We start from the raw sequence: 20249 nt of genomic DNA on the forward strand, positions 1-20249 counted from the left end.
ACTGCAGCGCCTAGAACCACACGGCTGCAACCGCCGGCTTTTCAGCTGGGCTGGATAATAAATTCACAAAGACATCGCTTTCATTAGGATAGGTTATTCACTCAGTTTTGTATTTGAACAAATGGGCAATCATTTTATTGATTACGAGTCACATTAAATTCGATGTATTATGCCCTTCTGTCTTATCTCCTGAAAATATGTGTCACTACAGTTTAAATTCGGGCACATGTTTTTTCTTCCACAATACTCTTTGTGTAAATGCCCTTTTCAGAACTGTTCTTTCTTGTTGAAGAGTAGCATACAGGATGCAACTAGATTTTTAATGCCTTGCCTTTAAGTATCCCTCGCTCAGAAAGCCACCGAATGCCTCACAAACGCCATTCCTTCAGTGACGTGTAACTCCGCTGCTGTAACACTTTGCATTCGATTCGAGCCACGTATTACAATGACATTTATTAATGTCCATTATTATCACATTTTGCTCTACACTCTCGAATCGAACCACTAATCGGCCCAATAAATACCTTTACACCTTCATCAACACACTACTGCCCTTCAACTGTCTCCATATCACAGTTACTCTGTTTTTACATTGATATTATTTTCCCTTGGAATGGTATTTAGATTGCAAATCATATACATGTACGACTTTTACACAAATATATGAAATTTTCATATTTCAGCAACATAAATAATGTCAATTAACAGAGTATATAAATAAACATGTAATGAAAAATTTTGTCTCATCCTGTAGTTTAATGTGATACAATATGATAATATTCAGGTACATATAGCGTTTCCAGATGTGAAAGTCATATTATACTATTGAAACAACTAATTTCCAGGACCAGTCGAAGACCGAATCGTAGGCTCTTCCATTTGCAGCAAGACACAAGACGAAGCACAAATGTGCAATTAATTATGTACAAAATAACAGAGACATAGACATCTGGTAAAAGCCTTTTATGAATAGTATGAACGGAGAAAAGATTTCTGTAAATGCACTGTCAGAATATGTTCTGTTGCCTTCAGTTTACACAACGGTGGCTGCAATAATCTACCATAAACGGGAAGTTTTTGCATTATTTTCGTTTTTGATGCATGCCAGATATCATAAAACGTTGTTATTTAAATTTTGGAGTTTGTGTTAATGTCTGATAATACGATTTGGTAGAATAAGTAGGGCAAGAACTTATCTCTTATTTTCATGCAGATTCAATTTTAGTGGGTAGTTACTCCATCTCAGTGAATTAACATACGTAAACAGAGTCTGCAACAGTGGTTTAATATCAGCCGCTGTTAATTTTGTCGTATCAGTTGGATTAAATCTTTATAACAGAGAACTGGCATTAGTACGATCTAAAATGTAGACAGTCCTTTGAGAAGAAAACTCATGGACAATTCAAGGAGGATTCTGCAGCTGCAACCTGCTCATTGTTTCTCTTTGCCAGATTTCTCTCAGCCGATGAACACAGCTCTTCTCCTGGACTGACGACGTCTGGTCTCCACAGCGCTAGCATCCTTCTCTTGAATACAGGGAGCGTTGTATCATTACAAATGAAAAAGACGAACAGCAGTGGTCCCTGTGCCATTGAAGCTATATGTACGTAGTAAACAAACTCTGCTACGCCCTGTGCCTGGTGGAAACCAATTCTGATAAATGTACATATCCCACTTAACATCACAGTCTTAACCGAAAGGTAAAGAAGTTGTTTCTTTGAGCCCAATTTATTTTTACTAAAAATTTCGAGTTGCCGCATGGATTTCTTAGTACGAAGGTACATGTACCCAACCAGTCCAAGAAGAACCAAATTGGAAGCTATGGATAGTGAAATTCCCGTGAGTATTATATTCCGACTGTGGAAAATGTAATCTTTGTTCGTTGTTTCCAGAGTAATACTGGCTGCACACACAAGACTCCAGGGTATTAGTGCATACGACACCTGACGATAGAACACTTTTCTTGCTTCAACCGGTAGAAGGTCGTTAGGAAGCCTAAGATGACGGATGCATGCATACATTTGGTAGCAGAACGCGTTTAGCCAGATACAGCTGAGCAGTGTAAGGGCACTGTCGATAAGTACGGTCGTAGGTAAGTCGGGGACACCTACCATGCGATACATGACCTCAGAACACAAGATCTGAATTACACCCGTGACCTGAAATAACAAGAATATCATTCCAGGCAAATTACGCAAGTGGGGAAGGTACATGTATATTCCAGCGGTCAAAAAACGGAAAAGAATATTGACTGCTATGAACGAATTTTCTAAAAGTTGTAAACGTTCGATTTTAAAATCCTTGTATTTCAAAGTGGCATTGTTTAAACTGTATTTGAAGTTCAGCGTTCTCTCTGTTGTCTTTAAAAACCCTTTGGGGCGATCAAACCACTTTGAATTGGACACTAGTGAGTACGATCCATCTGGGAAAAGCACGACGCGGCATAGATCGAAAGGCTTACGAAAAGAAAAATCGCGACACTTGAGCAACACAATAGCTCTGGAAACGGAGCAGATGGCATCTGTAGCGTTCGATTCCAGACACGACTGGTCGTGAAGATTATCGAAATAGCAGCGAGCATCACGCACAGACTGTATGATACTAAATGGGACGTCCTGGCAGATGCCAAATGAGTTGACTGCCATCCAGGCCAAGAGGCAGAGGTTCACGTTTGTCCTCTGCGTGTATGCCAGGTAGCTGGTCACGGGTATGTGGGGCGATCGCCGCATCATGTCGTTCCACAGCTGCACACGGCACTGCTCGCGCCGCTTAATGGTTTCCGGTGGCAGGTCTTCCAGTGGACACGTGGGGTGGTCGAGGACGTTCGCTAACAGCTGCATGCAGTCAGTGTCTACAGAGAGCGTGGCGTTGCTTCTGTCCTCCAGCTGCCACTCCTCATCTGAAAAACAATCATGGAAGTAGCTGCTGCTCCTACACTTAGGGCAACTGAACTCTCAAGTCTCCTCGGAACGTAACGACTGGGCGTTGTGTAACCAGTTATCGATGATCAACGGTCACAATAGGGCACAACCAACAAACATTCAAGGGTAATTATCCAAAACGATGCAAAGCGGAATGTCAACATAACTTTTAGTATTCAGGAAGACAAATATGAAAAATACATTGAATGAATATTACTCAAAAATATTTTAATTACAGTGTGTCCAGGAAGACACCCTATCCCTCTTGATTGTACAATTGAAGAACTAAATAGCTTTATTGATATCCGTGCTTGAGATTGACAGAAAGCATTATTGCCAGCATTGTATTGTTTTGTTTCAGTATTGCATTATTTGAGATATGACTTCATGCCGACATAGTTACACTGTGAAGTAGCGATTAGTGGCGTGTGTGTTGGCGATGGGACATCGGGAAGATAAATAACGGCATTAGATATAGTCTAACATAGCCCTAGTAAATGTCGTCGATTAACAGAATGAAAAATATCGATGTTTCGATACATAAGTAGTAATAATTTAATTTTGAAATTCAGGTTAATTATCATTGTATATATTATTTAAAACCATGAGAAGTGGGTTTCATGAATTGATAAAAAAAATCAGCGAAAACAAGTTTTCGTTACACATTAGTTTACATGTAAGCAGAGAAATCTTAGGAAGAAAAAAATAGAGTTATACTAAAGCATAAGAAAAAAAGGGCAGAAAGAAATTACTCGAAGAACAGACAACGTAAATGAAAAAAAATAGTTGCAAAACTTATTTTCTTAAGAACGTAAGAATTTATTTATTAGAATGATCTTCTTTTAACCTACTTCTTTGAGCAGAAATCACTTCAACAGCTTTTGAAAACAGTCTTTTGCTGGAACTGATAACTAATTCCTAGCTATCTGACACAGACTGGAACTAGGTTGAGATATTTCCCTTCAGACTGTAAATGAATTATCTCCCAACTGCCCAGTTGGTGGTATTCATAAGCACACTGATAATTCTGGACGAGTGTGTAGAGATAGTCTCCTTTTTTAGCTTCCACATTTCCAATATTTCAGGCAGCAATTCTTTCGAGAGAGAGGAGTAAAAAAAATATACAGTCAAAATTTCTCTTATTAACTTCAAAGTAGAAAACTGTACCTGTTTTATGCCGTAAATATTTCAGTTTTAAAAAGAAGGTAGGGTGGAGTTTTCTATATTGTGAGTTAGATGATGATAAAAATATTATCCGATTAGCTCGCCAGAAAATATCGATGATATCGATATACCACCATTTGGGCCGATGTTTTTGAATGGATTATCTGACGTAAAGAGATGCACCCTGCCATGCTTTGTTGCCACAACTTCTCCTACGCTCAAGAGCGTTATTCAAACATACTACAGATTTATGTTCTTCGCCACGTTCTTCTGTCCGTATGTGATGTCTAATCTCGGAAACTACTATGAAAAATTGGCTCAAAGTTAAAAGGCTTATCAAAAAATTGCACAAAGTTGTTGAGGAAAGCTGCGCATGATTAGCCGAGCGGTCTTAGGCGCTGCAGTTATGGGCTGTGCGGCTGGTCCCGGCGGAGGTTCCAGTCCTCCCTCGGGCATGTGTGTGTGTGTTTGTCCTTAGGATAATTTAGGTTAAGTAGTGTGTAAGCTTAGGGACTGATGACCTTAGGAGTTAAGTCCTATAACATTTCACACGCACTTGAACACTTGTTGAGGAAGTCTTTCGAAGTATAACTGCAAGGACGCTTCGCAAAACGTCAAGGGGACATGGGGACAAATAGATCTCTGTGTATGGTACGATTACCACTGGGCACAAACTTTTTATATCTTAGTACTCCAGGATACAATATGAGCCGAAACATTATGACTACCTGCTTAGCCGGCCACGTTGGCCGAGCGGTTCTAGGCACTGCAGTCCGGAACCGCGCGACTGCTACGGTCGCAGGTTCGAATCCTGCCTCGGGCATGGATGTATGTGATGTCCTTAGGTTAGTTAGGTTTAAGTAGTTCTAAGTTTAGGGAACTGATGACCTCAGCTGTTAAGTCCCATAGTGCTTCGAGCCATTTGAGCCATTGTTGAACCACCTGCTTAATAACATATGTGTGCGTCATTGCAACGAAATACATCACTGATACTGCGTATCAGGGCTCCGACAGTTTGTTGATAGGTTTGTGGAGGTGTGTGGCATTAGATGTATACGTACAGGTCATGTAATTCCCGTAAATAACGGGCCTCTGATTTGTGTACGCGGTGATGGCACCCGATAGCGACCCAGATGGGTTCCATAGGATTTACATCACGCGAACTTGGTCGCGTGACTTCTCTATAATGCTTCTCAAACCACTGTAGCACGGTTGTGGCTCCGAGACATGGACATTTATACTGCTGGAAGACGGGATCGTGTCAGGGAAAACATCAAGCATGAATGGATGCAAGTGATTTGCAGCTGCCAGCGTACCTTCAATTAGTGACGATGGTGATCTTTGGTTTGTAGGGCGCTCAACTGCGTCGTCATCAGCGCCCATGCAAAGTCCCAGTTTCTACACAGTCCATTTTTTATTCACAATCCAATCCAGTCACTGTCACAAATGGTGATGACGAAATAATGAGGACAACACAAACACCCAGTCCCCGGGCAGAGAAATTCTCCAACCCGTCCGGGTGTCTTTGATTAGTACCACAGGTCCTATGCAAGGGCAGGACACTGTGTCAAATACCATAATACTGCTCCCATCAGCTTGCGTCCGTGATGCGTTGCACGTTTTGAGCCGCCGTTCACCTCGATGACGGCGTTTGTGGAGATGACCAGCGACCTAGCATAGCAAAAATGTGATTCACCTGAAGAGCCGACACACACATCGACGATCGAATTCCGATGGTCCTGTGCCCACTGAGGTCGTAATTGACGATATTTCTAGATCAACATGTGAACACGTAGGGGTGGTCTGCTGCGGAGTTCCATGTTCAACAATGCAAGATGAATGGTGTTCTGCGGATCTACATTTATATTCCACAAGCCACTCAACGGTGTGTGGCGGAGGGCACTTTACGTGCCACTGTCATTACCTCCTTTTTCTGTTCCAGTCGCGGATGGTTCGCGGGAAGAACGACTGCCGGAAAGCCTCCGTACGCGCTCGACTCTCTCTAATTTTACATTCGTGATCTCCTCGGCAGGTATAAGTAGGGGGAAGCAATATATTCGATACCTCATCCAGAAACGCACCCTCTCGAAACCTGGCGAGTAAGCTACACCGCGATGCAGAGCGCCTCTCTTGCAGAGCCTGCCACTTGAGTTTGCTAAACGTCTCCGTAACGCTATCACGCTTACCAAATAACCCTGTGACGAAACGCGCCGCTCTTCTTTGGATCCTCTCTATCTACTCCGTCAACCCGATCTGGTACGGATCCCACACTGATGAGCAATACTCAAGTATAGGTAGAACGAGTGTTTTGTAAGCCACCTCCTTTGTTGATGGACTACATTTTCTAAGGAGTCTCCCAATGAATCTCAAACTGGTACCCGCCTTACCAACAATTAATTTTATATGATCATTCCACTTCAAATTGTTCCGCACGCATACTCCCAGATATTTTACAGAAGTAACTGCTACCAGTGTTTGTTCTGCTATCATCTAATGATACGATAAAGGATCCTTCTTTCTATGTATTCGCAATACATTACATTTGTCTATGTTAAGGGTCAGTTGCCACTCCCTGCACCAAGTGCCTATCCGCTGCAGATCTTCCTGCATTTAGCTACAATTTTCTAATGCAGTCATTTATATATATTGTGAAAAGCAATGGTCCCATAACACTCTGCTGTGGTACGCCAGAGGTTGCTTTAACGTCCGTAGACGTCTCTTCTTTGAAAACAACATGCTGTGTTCTGTTTGCTAAAAACTCTTCAATCCAGCCACACAGCTGGTCTGATATTCCGTAGGCTCTTACTTTGTTTGTCAGGCGACAGTACGGAACTGTATCGAACGCCTTCCGGAAGTCACGGAAAATAGCATCTACCTGGGAGCCTGTATCTAATATTTTCTGGGTGTCATGAACAAACTAAGGGGTCTCACACAATCGCTGTTTCCGGAGTCCATGTTGATTCCTACAGAGTAGATTCTGGGTTTCCAGAAACGACAAGATACGCGAGCAAAAAAGATGTTCTAAAATTCTACAACAGATCGACGTCAGAGATATAGGTCTCTAGTTTTGCGCATCTGATCGACGACCCTTCATGAAGAATGGGGCTACCTGTGCTCTTTTCCAACCATTGGGAACCTTCCGTTCCTCTAGAGACTTGCGGTACACGGCTGTTAGAAGGGCGGCAAGTTCTTTCGCGTACTCTGTGTAGGATCGAACTGGTATCCCGTCAGGTCCAGTGGACTCTCCTCTGTTTGTGTGTACATCAGCATTGTGCTCTTTAGGCAGAAATGCTGCAGATCACCATCGATCCTATTTTAGAGCGCAGAGTAGCCTCCGAATCCCAGGCTCTGGTCCTAGTGGTAGTTTAGTTTCACAGTCGTTCTACCTCTTTAAGTAGATGCTCACGACAGTAGTATTAAACATTCGACCAGCTTTACCGTTTCCGAGATAGTCGTTCACTGGCTCTGTCTAATAATAATGTGCCCTTTGTCAAAGTCGCTTATATCAATCATCATCATCGTTTTCCAGTTCCAGTTATCCGGGTGTCGTGTACAACCGCTCACCATCTCCTGTCTTTTTACATCTTCTGTTCCAGGACAACTTCCCAATTGTATCCTTTCTTCTCCGCATCTGATCAAACAGTATCTATCCAGTGTTTTCTTGGTTTTTCACCATGGTATTCATCCTACAAGATTCAGGTTGAAATAGTTTTTGGTAGGTCTTTCTCTGTTCGTTCTCATCATGCACCCATACCACCGGAGCCTGTGTTTTTTTATGACACTGGTAACAGGACTTTGACACCAGCTGATCTCAATAGATTTCCCGATTTGCACCCCATATCTACGCTAGGCTTTTTCCCCTCCGTGTCTGCTCCGTTTACATACTTGTGTCACCGCATCACGTGCCCGCAATGCCACAAGGCGATATCCAACGTCGCGGTGGGCAATGGTCACTACGTTTTGGTTCATCAATAGACAACATACTGTTTTAACCGAAGAGTGCGCGGACGTCATGACACACTTACGAAGTAGAACGCAATCTGAATTCTTGTCTTTCCGATACTTCAGTTTTGTTCGTCAGCCTAGCGACCTCATGACGTAGAATTAAGAGAAGTGATAGAGCAGACTGATCGCCAGTTTCTTTAGTTGTCACTAGAGTGCAAGGAAAAGCATGACAATCTACGGTAACGGCATCTTGTGTCACGCTGAATGTTCTCTAAATAAAAGATAGTCACTGTTGCAGTATTTACCGATTAACAAAGCGTTTCGCGTTCTTAGAGCACCACCAGTTGTTGTTGTTGTTGTTGTTGTTGTTGTGGTCTTCAGTCCAGAGCCTGGTTTGAGGCAGCTCTCCATGCTACTCTATCCTATGCAAGCTTCTTCATCTCCCAGTATCTACTGCAACCTACGTCCTGCTGAATCCGCTTAGTGTATTCATCTCTTGGTCTCCCTCTACGATTTTTACCCTCCGCGCTGCCCTCCAATACTAAATTGGTGATCCCTTGATGCCTCAGAATATGTCCTACCAACCGATCCCTTCTTCTAGTCGAGTTGTTCCACAAATTTCTCTTCTCCCCAACGTATTCAATACCTCCTCATTAGTTATGTGATCTACCCATCTAATCTTCAGCATTCTTCTGTAGCACCACATTTCGAAAGCTTCTATTCTCTTTTTGTCTAAACTATTATCGTACTCGTTTCACTTCCATACATGGCTGCTCTCCATACAAATACTTTCAGAAAAGACTTCCTGACACCTAAATCTATACTCGATGTTAATAAATTTCTCTTCTTTTGAAACGTCTTCCTTGGCATTGCCGGTCTAGCTTTTATATCCTCTCTACTTCCACCATCATCAGTTATTTTGCTCCCCAAATAGCAAAACTAATTTCCTAATTTAAAAGCCTCATAATCACCCAATTTAATTCAACTACATTCCATTATCATAGTTTTGCGTCTGTTGATGTTCATCTTATATCCTCCTTTCAAGACACTGTCTATTCCGTTCAGCTGTTCTTCCAGCTCCTTTGCTGTATCTGACAGAATTACAATGTCATCGGCGAACCTCAAAGTTTTAATTTCTTCTCCATGGATTTTAATTCCTACTCCAAATTTTTCTTTTGTTTCCTTTACTGCTTGCTCAATATACAGATTGAATAACATCGGGGAGAGGTTACAACCCTGTCTCACTCCCTTCACAACGACTGCTTCTCTTTCATGCCCGTCGAATCTTATATAACTGCCATCTGGTTTCTGTACGAATTGTAAATAGCCTTTCGCTCCCTGTGTTTTACCCCTGCCATCTTAATAATTTGAAAGAGAGTATTCCAGTCAACATTTTCAAAACTTTCTCGATGTCTACAAATGCTAGAAACGTAGGTTTTGCCTTTCCTTAATCTGTTTTCGAAGATAAATCGTAGGGTCCGTAATGCCTCACGTGTTCCAACATTTCTTCGGAATCCGAACTGACATTCCCTCAGGTCGGCTTCTACCAGTTCTTCCATTCGCTGCAAAGAATTCGCGTTAGCATCTTGCAGCTGTGGCTTATTAAACTGATAATTCGGTAATTTTCACATCTGTCAACACCTGCTTTCTTTGGGATTGGAATTATAACTGAAAAATGTGACAACGTAAATATTACATGAAAGTTTTCATTCAAGCTATTTAAAAAATTAAGTGGGAGAATAAACTAATGATGCGAGGATGCAAACATACCTAAAAAAAAAACGCGGATCCGCATTAGTCACAACTAAAAACCATTGTGCCAGGCACCTTCGTCAATATTAAAACCACGGAAAGAACAATTGAAGCGGAAACGCAATCTTCAAACTGAAGATAAAAATCCTAAAACGATGAAACCATGAAATAAATGCCGAGCCGAGTATTCAGGATTAGAGAAGCAAATAAAATCAGCAAGCACCAGTAGCAAAGGGCTTAAATAGACCGACGTGTACAGGCATGTGTCTGACTAATAAATACTGAAGCCGATGAAATGTGTGCTGAGGCGTGAAGTGAGGAGTCAAGTGAAGTTCTGCAGTTCATCTGATGATGCAGCAAGAGCGCGAGACGCGATATTAATAAATACTGCAGCAGAGATTGTCTTTTATTTGGAGCAGAGGACCACTGTTGCTGCAACAGGCCAGAGCAAAATGGAGCCCTTTGTGCATACTGAACGGCTTGTTCTTAATATCCGTGAGCGTAATTTCAACATTCGTGTAGAAATGTGTAAGTAACACTTCCTCTCACATACATCTCGTGTAATGGGGTAACGCAACAGAAGTACCAACTGGGAGATATATAGCTCGTATATGAAAGTCTCATGATAATTTTTTTCTTGGCGAATTAAGAAATTGTTCCTATCCACTTTGTCTGTTTCTTAATACATCGGTTACAACCCCCTTGAAACTGTGCAAGTAGGGACGATTTGATTGCGCCAAGTGATCAAGACTATTGACACCAGTAGCAATAACTAATTTTCGCACAGTCAAGACATAATATCAAGGCTCTTTCCTCCCCAAAATGGTGTGACTGTCGGCCGAGCAAGAATCTGTAAAACAGTTACAAAGACAGAAATGAAACGATTAGAGCTCCTTTCAGATGTGCTGCATGTAAAAAGATGGAATGACCGAGTAAGGAATGAAGTACCATGGCGTCGCGGATTAGTGTCGAGATTCGGTGTGCCGACCAGTCTGAGGATGGTTTTTAGGCGGTTTTCCACCTGTCTCGGCGAATGCGGGCTGGTTCCCCTTATTCAGCTCAGTTACACAATGTAGGTGATTGCTGGGCAAACACTTTATCCACGTATGTATACATCATTATTCTACCACACACACACGTTCCTGTGTGGCTCCACTTAGGACCGAACCGCACCATAACTCTGGGTTCGGTGTGGGGCGGCGGGGAGGGGGGGGGGGGGGTGAGTGGACTGCTGTAGCCTGTTGTGGGGTTATGTACCACTGAGGCTACGGGGAGGACGAGGCCTCTCACTCGTTTCTAGGTCCCCATTTGCATACAACACAAGGAATGAACAAGTCCTGCGATGAGAATAAACAAATAGTTAAAAATATATGATGACTCGAAGAAATATAATTGTTCAGCATGTATAACAACAAGAGAACTTGCTGAAAATAATAGTTGAAGTGCTGCTGGGAGGATGAAATCACCGGAGGAGGTCTCCGAAATCCACCACCAGAATTCCTGAGGTTTTTCATGGATATTTTCTGAGCATTTTGATGGAACTGAGACTGGTCTCCTGTGGCTTCATTCTTCCGTTGGATTCAGTAAAGCAATACACTGGGTCACGTCAACCAGCTCTTCATCAGTAAGCAATCCATATTGCTACGTATGATTGCTAACGTACGACTATCAATGCTGAAAGAACAAACTCGAGGCAGAAGCGAGCAGTACTGACTGCTGGGTTGAGGGCGAAGGATAAACTAGGCATTACTATTGTCAGCATCAAATTCGGCACTACTTTGTTTCTAAACGAGACGCACGGCGCATATCGTCGACATTTGCACTGTTGTGCTGATAAATGAAGTAAGAAATCAAAGTGCAGGAGACGACAGATTCTCCGTGCTGAAACATTCACGAAATATCCCTGAACAACGGTCTAGATTTTGTCGCTGGAGTTCAAGTACAAACTGACCACGATATCATTTCACTTGGCCTCCCACAGCCATTTTCGGAAACATGCGGTGAAGTTACACGAAAGAAGTACAGTAGGTACTAAGAAAAGTGTTGTGTACATAGTTCCACGTAGTCAGCGCATACACAACTTTCCCACTAGAGCGCGCCCCGCTAAGCACAACAGCGCAGGCGCAGCGCTCGTCTGTCTCCGCACTACAAGATGGCGCTGTCTTAGAGACGGACCAAATTATGCTTCCGCCGATCCGCGTATTAATATGTAACGCAGCCAATGAGATTGCTGCTAACGTAGAACCTTTTCTCCTCGCAGATCACACTCGTGCAGTGATAAATGAACGCATGAGGTATTAAAACGAGTGTACAGACCTCCGATCAGTCAGTCTACATTTATCTGCACCAGTCTGCAGTAGTCTGTACGAGTCTGCATTAGTCTGCAGTCACGTTTCAGTCTGCACCTAATAAACCATGAAGATAAATGTTTAGACACTTTGTCAAGTATCAGAAATATGTGAGAATAAGATTAACGTACCAAGGCCAAAGGAACTTCAGATTGTCAATTGTAAATAGCATCCAGAACCAAGCTAAGCTATTTTTATGCTTGTTATTATTTTAATAAATGTGTGTGAAAATTGATCAAGTTCGGCTTAAAGTAGGTCACCGTCAATCTGCTACTCTAAGCATGCAAGTGGCATTTTTTATCGTCTGACCTAATGGCAGAAGATAAACACGCCATGATAAGACCACGAGACATATTGCTGACACTCGCATAGAGCGACAAGTCAAATAATCTTATGCCGTGTGTACCGAAGGTCTTACAGTACGCACACCACAGAAAGCACATCGTACTGTGGATGATTTCAAGACAGTTACTCACATATTATCAAGTTCAGAAGGTTTGCTCAAATATCACTATAGAAACTCACGATACACAGACCTAAGCGTCCACACTCCCAGATGCAATAATATTGTGGTCGACTAATACACCGTCTAAAGTGCAGATCACAGATTATTTGGGATTTATCTAGCGGTTAATGCTGTGATGGAGACAGCAGCTGACAACCAACAGCATTGGAGAACTGTACCAAACCAATCTGAGGCTTGTTGATCGGAACAACATACACAAACTGCTTCTGCACACGCTTCTTTCACTCACTGTTCGTTTAACCAAGATAAAAGGTTGCCTGCAAATGATTACCTACCTCGTCTCTGCAGAGCACACAAATTCCAGCGTGGAATTTCGTACCTGTAATGGATCTCCCTGTCCACTAATACCAAAGAGTTAAGGAAAAACAGTCGAAGGCGATTTAAGTGGACAAGTCATACAGTATGCCACGACCTGCTTCTTGAAAAATTCTAAAGAAGCAGTACAGGGAAAGGAAGAGCGAAGAGACACGGAATGGCAGTCGACCTTTCTTATAACGACGTCAGTTACAACAACTCGGTTATACCGCTGTGATTTCTGTGGTACGGCCATATTCCTCTTAAGGAACATACTTCTCATCCTTGATTAACGAGACGAACGTGAATCCGCGACCACAGATAACAACAAGATTTTCTAAGAGATAATGTAATGTAGAAGAACATCTGTTGTAACATGGCAACCTGGCATATTGTTCTCTCTGCCCTTCCGTCAACAATAGGTGAAGTATAGACTCCTCACCTCATTGTTAGGCCCAGCGCATTCTTACTACAGTAGTGGCCAAGTCACAGAACTCGTCAACAGTACACGTGATGTTTGCTTCCATAACAATTTGTTACGAAGTGCACGCATTGTCGAAGTGCATGGTCAGTAAAAGAAACGTTTTAAGGGTGGATGAAGAAGTGAAAGTCCCTCGTGAAAAGGTTAACGTGTGTCATCAATTTGGCCTCGTAAATTCCACATTCCAAACGATTTGGAAGAATACGAATAAAATTGTTACTGCGTTTGCACAAAATAGATCTAAAATTAGGCGGTTACGAAAAGCTGAACGGAGCTTACCTGATTTAAGCAACACAGAGGCATAAATGTACCCATTAGTGGACCTCTCCTTATGGGTGAAAGCACAATTTGCCAATAAATTAAAAGATGAGGAATTTGTGCGCAGCAGTGACTGGATTGACAGATTCAAGCAACGTCACGGCATTACTTTTGGCAAAGTGAGCGGTGAAGCCAGCAATGTGAATACTGAAACAATCCAACAGTGGCTGACTGCCGTATTGCCTACAATTCGTGAAGGATATGCAGATTGTGACATTTTTAATGCAGACGAAACTGGAATTTTATTTAAATTGACGCCTGATAAAACTCTGAAATTCAAGGGCGAAAAACGTGTTGGTGGCAAGTTATCTAAAGAAAAATGGAATTGAGGCAAAATTGCTCGTGTTAGGTAAATCAAAATTTCCTAGGTGTTTCAGACATGTAAAAAATTGCCAGTGCACTACAATGCTAATGAAAAGTCCTGGATGACTTCCGAACTCTTTGAAATTGAAATTAAGGCGTTAACAACTGTCCAGCACATCCTGCACTCTCTGGTCTGGAGAATATAAAGCTTGTTTTCCTTCCTGCAAATACGACAAGCTTATTGCAGCCCCCATGGACCAAGGAGTAATTAGGAGTTTGAAATGGTATAATGCATTGAGAAAAAGGAGGATTATTCTATTACACTGATGGGTGGGTTCAGATACATTATCAAAGCTTTGAGCTGGGTCACAGCCCAAAACATCAAGAACTGTTTCCACCATGAACGAATCACAACTGAAGGCCTACATGTCGCCGAAACTGAAGATACATTTGATGACATTAATGATCTGCCGCTATGTGCATTGCCGCCCGAAAACAACTGTGAAATTCTCAATCAGTGCGACTATGAAGTGTATGTAACAACACATGATGATCTTGTTACAACCCAAGTGTAAACTGCATAGTAAATTGTAAATGAAGTGAAGATTCAGGACAACAGTTACCAGGAAGTTAGTGAGGGAGATGAAATGGGAGAGGAAGAAGAAATAAAGTGACATCCCTACTGCGAGCGACGCATTAGAAGCCATTCGAATTGTAAACATGTTCTGTGAAGCTAGAGGAGAGAGCAGTGACATTGCAAATGAAATAATGAACGTAGAATGTAATTTAGAAAGTGTGTATTGGGCAAACAGACAGCAGAGTAAAATGACTGATTATTTCACTCTTAAATAAAGTTCACTCTTAAGTAAAGTTTACTCTTAAGTAATGAAGTTTAATAAGAGCTCGACATACTGCTGTTTATACTGTATTCATGTAAGGTTAAAAGTGAACACTGTATGTAAAATTTTTAAAAAAAGGCTAAATAAATTTATGATTTTCAATTTGCCACAGTAGTAAATTGAAAATACGAATCTCGGCTACAACGACACTCGGTTATGGAAAGGTCCTTTGAATTTGGTTATAGCCACGTTCCACTCTACATGTAACATCAACTACTTGAGTAATTAACAGCGACAACAATTGCAGTTCCTATACAAAGGGCTGCTCGCTGCAATGCAGCACAAAAAGTGTTTAGGAATTTTCTAACTTTTTCTGATGCATCTGTTATGGTCTTCTAGCAGCTTTTTATATTTAAAGTTTTCATCGGAACAGAGTCACTATTTGTTGCCATGGGTAAATCACGAGCAATAGTTAGCTTATATACGCTGATCAACCAGAACATTATGTCCACCGACCAACTATCGATATAAACCCTTCCAGGAGATAGCAGCGTCACCTGGCGAGAAAGGGCTTCTAGTGAGATACATGCACGGTGCATGTAGCATCAGTGAGCGTGCTGTCCGTGTGTAGAATGGGGAAGGCGCGCGATCTGAGTTTGACGGAGGGCAGATTGTGATGGCCCAGAGGCTGGGCACGAGCATTTCGGAAACTGCACGACTTGTCAGGTGTTCGAGAAATGCTGTGCTTACAAGGGAACCTCCCCATCGCACCCCCCTCAGATTTAGTTATCAGTTGGCACAGTGGATAGGCCTTGAAAAACTGAACACAGATCAATCGAGAAAACAGGAAGAAGTTGTGTGCAACTATGAAAAAAATAAGTAAAATATACAAACTGAGTAGTCCATGCGAACATAGGCAACATCGTGGACAGTGGGAGATAAGGAGCGCCGTGGTCCCATGGTTAGCGAGAGCAGCTACGGAACGAGAGGTCCTATGTTCAAGTCCTCCCTCGAATGAAAAGTTTAACTTTTTATTATCAGTTTATGTGATAAATTCTTATGTTTTCATCACTTTTTTGGAGTGATTATCACATCCACAAGAAAACCTAAATCGGACAAGGTAGAAGAATATTTTTACCCATTCGCTAAGTGTACAAGTGAGGTGGGTCGCCAACATATTCCTGTCATGTGACGCACATGCCGTCACCAGTGTCGTGTAGAATATATCAGACGTGTTCTGTGGAGGAATTGGTTGACCTATGAGCTTGCGATCAAATGTTTTCGGTTCCAATTGGAGAGGCACGTCCTTTCGACTACTAATCGCACGGTTTTGCGGTGCGGTCGCAAAACACAGACACTAAACTTATTACAGTAAACACAGACGTCAATGAACGAACGGACAGATCATAACTTTGCGAAAATAAAAAAAAGTAAAAGTTTCAGTCAACGGAAGACTTGAACCAAGGACCTCTCGTTCAGTGTCTGCTCACGCTAGCCACAAGACCACGATGCTCCCGAGCCAACGTTATCCTTGATGTTGCCTATCTTCACATGGACTACTCAGTTTGTATATTTTGCTTATTTTTTTCATAGTTCCACACAACTTCTTCCTGTTTTCTCGATTGATCTGTGTTCAGTTTTTCAAGGCCTATCCACTGTGCCAACTTATAACTAAATCTGAGGGGGATGCGATGGGGAGGTTACCTTGTTAGTGTCTTTTGGCGAAACCAAGGTGAAAGCACGACCAGAAAATGTGGGGTTGGGCGGCCATCTCTCATTACAGATGTCGGACGTTGGAGGCTGAACAGGCTGGTAAAACAGGACAGGCAGTGAACTGTGTCTGAACACACAGTGCACTGGATACTCCTAACGATGGGCCTCCACAGCCGATGATCCATGCTTGTGCCAATGTTAACACAATGTCTTAAGCAAGTACGACAGAAATGGGCACATGGCCATTGACACTGGACGTTAGCGCAGTGGCAGAACGTTGCGTGGTCTGGTGAGTCTCGATACCTTCTTCATTATGCCGATGGGAGGGCGAGAACCGGTCACCTTCCAACATATGTCACGTGAAAGGAACATATGAACATATAGTCATATACAACGAACCTTGGTAAGTCATTTTTGTTGCTGGACAAGCAAATAAATACATCCAGAACGATAACAAATTTGACAAAATGGAGAACTTATTCAAAGGAACCCCCCAGGATAGCCGAGAGCGCTAACGCGCTGCTTCCTGGACTCGGGTAGGCGCCCCGGCCCCAGATTGAATACGCCTGGAGGATTAACGACGACGGCCGGTGTGACGGCCAGCCTAGATGTGGTTTTTAGGCGGTTTTCCACATCCTACTAGGTGAATACTCGGCTGCTCCCCACGTCCAACCTCAGTTACATGACTCGCAGACATTTGCAACATGTTCACACTATTTCACGCTTTACACTAGATGCATACAGCTGGGGTACACTACTTCCATCCCAGCGGGTATGGAGTGGCAGCAGGAAGGGCTTCCGGGCACCCCTTCAAATTAACCATGCCAAGTTCGTACTTAACCCTGCCGACCCTGTGCACAATGCGGGATCAAGGCAGTAGCAAAAGAAGAAGAACTTATTCAAAGGCTACTTCAAAAAGTATTCCTAGACTCATTTTTTTTAAATTTACAATCTGAAAATATGATTTCAGTTTTAAAAAATTAATATTCAGTGGGGTTTCCCTTTGCAGCTATTACCGCTTCTAGTCATCTGGGCATCGACTTGACTAAATTTGCCGTCAGAGAGGCTGGAATTTTGTCCCATTCGTCTTGAAGTGCTTCTTTTAGGTCTCTCTATTGTTAGAAATGTGTCTTCTCCTGATGCTATCTTCCAGTACTTTCCAAAGATGTTCAGTAGGATTAATGTCGGGGCTCTGAGGAGGGGTGTTAAGTTTCTTGGGGTATTGTACAGAAGCCACAGCCTTGTATTTAGAGCCATACGCTTCAGGTCGTTATCTTGTTTACAAATGTAATTTCCTTGCAGACCTAAGTTTTCGGCACTAGGATTCAGATTGTCCTTTAAAATGTTGATATACAAATGTTGAGCCATTTTATCGTCTATGAAATGTAATTTTCCAACACCTGCAGTACTCATACAGCCTCACACCATCAGGGAGCCACCACTGTGTTTAACCGTTGGCACAAGATTGCATAGCAATATCTGCGCATTCTTCTTATGCCACACTATTCGCCTACCATCCGACCCGAATACGTTATATTTAATGTTATCAGAAAATATTACTCTATTCCATAAGTCTTCCTTTTCGAATCTATGTTCCATTGAAAAATGAAGACGTTTCTTCCGATTTCGTTCACTGAAACAAAATTTCTTGATCACTACCCGGCCGTGATACCCATACGTTTTGAAGGTATTTCTGATTGTGTTGGCTCATACCTTCTTTCCCCTATACTCTAACTCCCCAGCCAACTTAGGAGTGCTGATTTTAGGTTTCTTCTTCATTTCCCTCATGATAAATTTCACGTCTGCATCAGTCAAAGTGTGAGAGCGTCCGGTACGTGGGTGGTTTCTTAGTGATTTTGTTGCGCAAAATCTATCTATTATCGACTGAACCGTCGATTTAGGCCTACCGACTACTTTAGAGATCTCGTAAGAAGATTTGCACTCATTATGTAAGCGCAGAATAAGTTTCTTTTCGATCAGCATCGTCTCACTACCCTTACGGCCCATGACGCTAATTGCACTGCATCGGCGCCGTTCAAAACCAGAACAGGCGATAGAGTGGGGCCGTGCACTGTTGACTATAGTGTGTGGCGTGGGTCAGCGTTATAGTGTAATCACTGCACGCAGAATTTCGGCATGTTCAGATGGTGGACGAATACTTTATGAACTAGCTCATTCTACACTACTGGCCATTAAAATTGCCTCACCACGAAGCTGACGTGCTACAGACGCGAAATTCAACCGTCAGTAAGAAGATACTGTGATATGCAAATGATTAGCTTTTCAGAGCATTCACACAAAATTGGCGCCGGTGGCGACACCTGCAACGTGCTGACACGAGGAACGTTTCCAAATGATTTCTCATTCACAAACAACAGTTGACCGGTATTGCCTGGTGAAACGTTGTTGTGATGCCTCGTTTAAGGAGGAGAAATGCGTCACGTTTCCGACTTTGATAAAGGTCGGATTGTAGCCTATCGCGATTGCGGTTTACCGCAACGCGGCATTGCTCCTCGCGTTGGTTGAGATCCAATGACTGTTAGGAGAAAATGGAATCGGTGGGTTCAGGAGGGTAATACAGAATGCCGTGCTAGATCCCAACAGCATTGTATCAATAGCAGTCGAGATGACAGGCATCTTATACGCATGGCTGTAACCGATCGTGCAGCCACGTCTCGATCCTTGAGTCAATAGATGGGGACGTTTGCAAGACAACAACCACCTCCACGAGCAATTCGACGACGTTTACAGCAGCATGGACTATCAGCTCAGAGACCATGGCTCCGGTTACCCTCGACGCAGCATAACAGACAGAAGCGCCTGCGATGGTGTACTCAAAGACGAACCTGGGTGCACGAATGGCAAAACGTCTTTTTTTCGGATGAATCCAGGTTCTGTTTAGAGCATCATGATGGTCGTTTCCGTGTTTGGGGACATCGCGGTGAACGCACATTGGAAGCGTGTATTCGTCATCGCCGTACTGGCTTATCACTCGGCTTGATGGTATGGGGTGCCATTGGTTACACATCTCGGTCACCTCTTGTTCGCATTGACGGCACTTTGAACAGTGGACGTTACATTTCAGATGTGTTACGACCCGTGGCTCTACCCTTCATTCGATCCCTGCGAAACTCTACATTTCAGAAGGATAATGCACGACCGCATGTTGCAGGTCCTGTTCGGGCCTTTTTGGATACAGAAAATGTTCGAATGCTGCCCTGGCCAGCACATTCTCCATTTCTCTCAGCAATTGAAAACGTCTGGTTAATGGTGGCCGAGCAACTGGCTCGTCACAATACGCCAGTCACTGCTCTTGATGAACTGTGGCATCGTGTTGAAGCTGCATGGGCCGCTGTACCTGTACACGCTTTCCAAGCTCTGTTTGACTCAACGCCCAGGAGTATCAAGGCCATTATTACGGCCAGAGGTGGTTGTTGTAGGTACTGAATTTTCAGGATCTATGCACCCAAATTGCGTGAAAATGTAATCACATGTCAGTTCTAGTATAATATATTTGTCCAATGAATACCCGTTTATCATCTGCATTTCTTCTTGGTGTAGAAATTGTAATGGGCAGTTGTGTTTTTTGTTAACCTTGTTGTCGATTTGGATGTAATTCTTTCCTTGCTTTGCAACAAAAATGAC

General features: G+C 42.8%; 1 protein-coding gene across 1 annotated transcript in view; it reads right to left on the minus strand.

Moving 5' to 3' along the window:
- Window positions 1–356: 356 nt before the first annotated feature.
- The window catches only part of LOC126271480 (uncharacterized), a 137535-nt gene continuing 117642 nt past the window's right edge, over window positions 357–20249 (minus strand). Inside the window, exon 7 of the mRNA XM_049974157.1 lies at window positions 357–2899. Within this exon, the coding sequence (XP_049830114.1) occupies window positions 1392–2899 (1508 nt within the window). The 3' untranslated portion in view covers window positions 357–1391. The remainder of the gene's footprint in view (window positions 2900–20249) is intronic.

Source organism: Schistocerca gregaria, chromosome 1, assembly GCF_023897955.1.
Source record: "Schistocerca gregaria isolate iqSchGreg1 chromosome 1, iqSchGreg1.2, whole genome shotgun sequence".
Taxonomy (NCBI): Eukaryota; Metazoa; Arthropoda; class Insecta; order Orthoptera; family Acrididae; genus Schistocerca; species Schistocerca gregaria.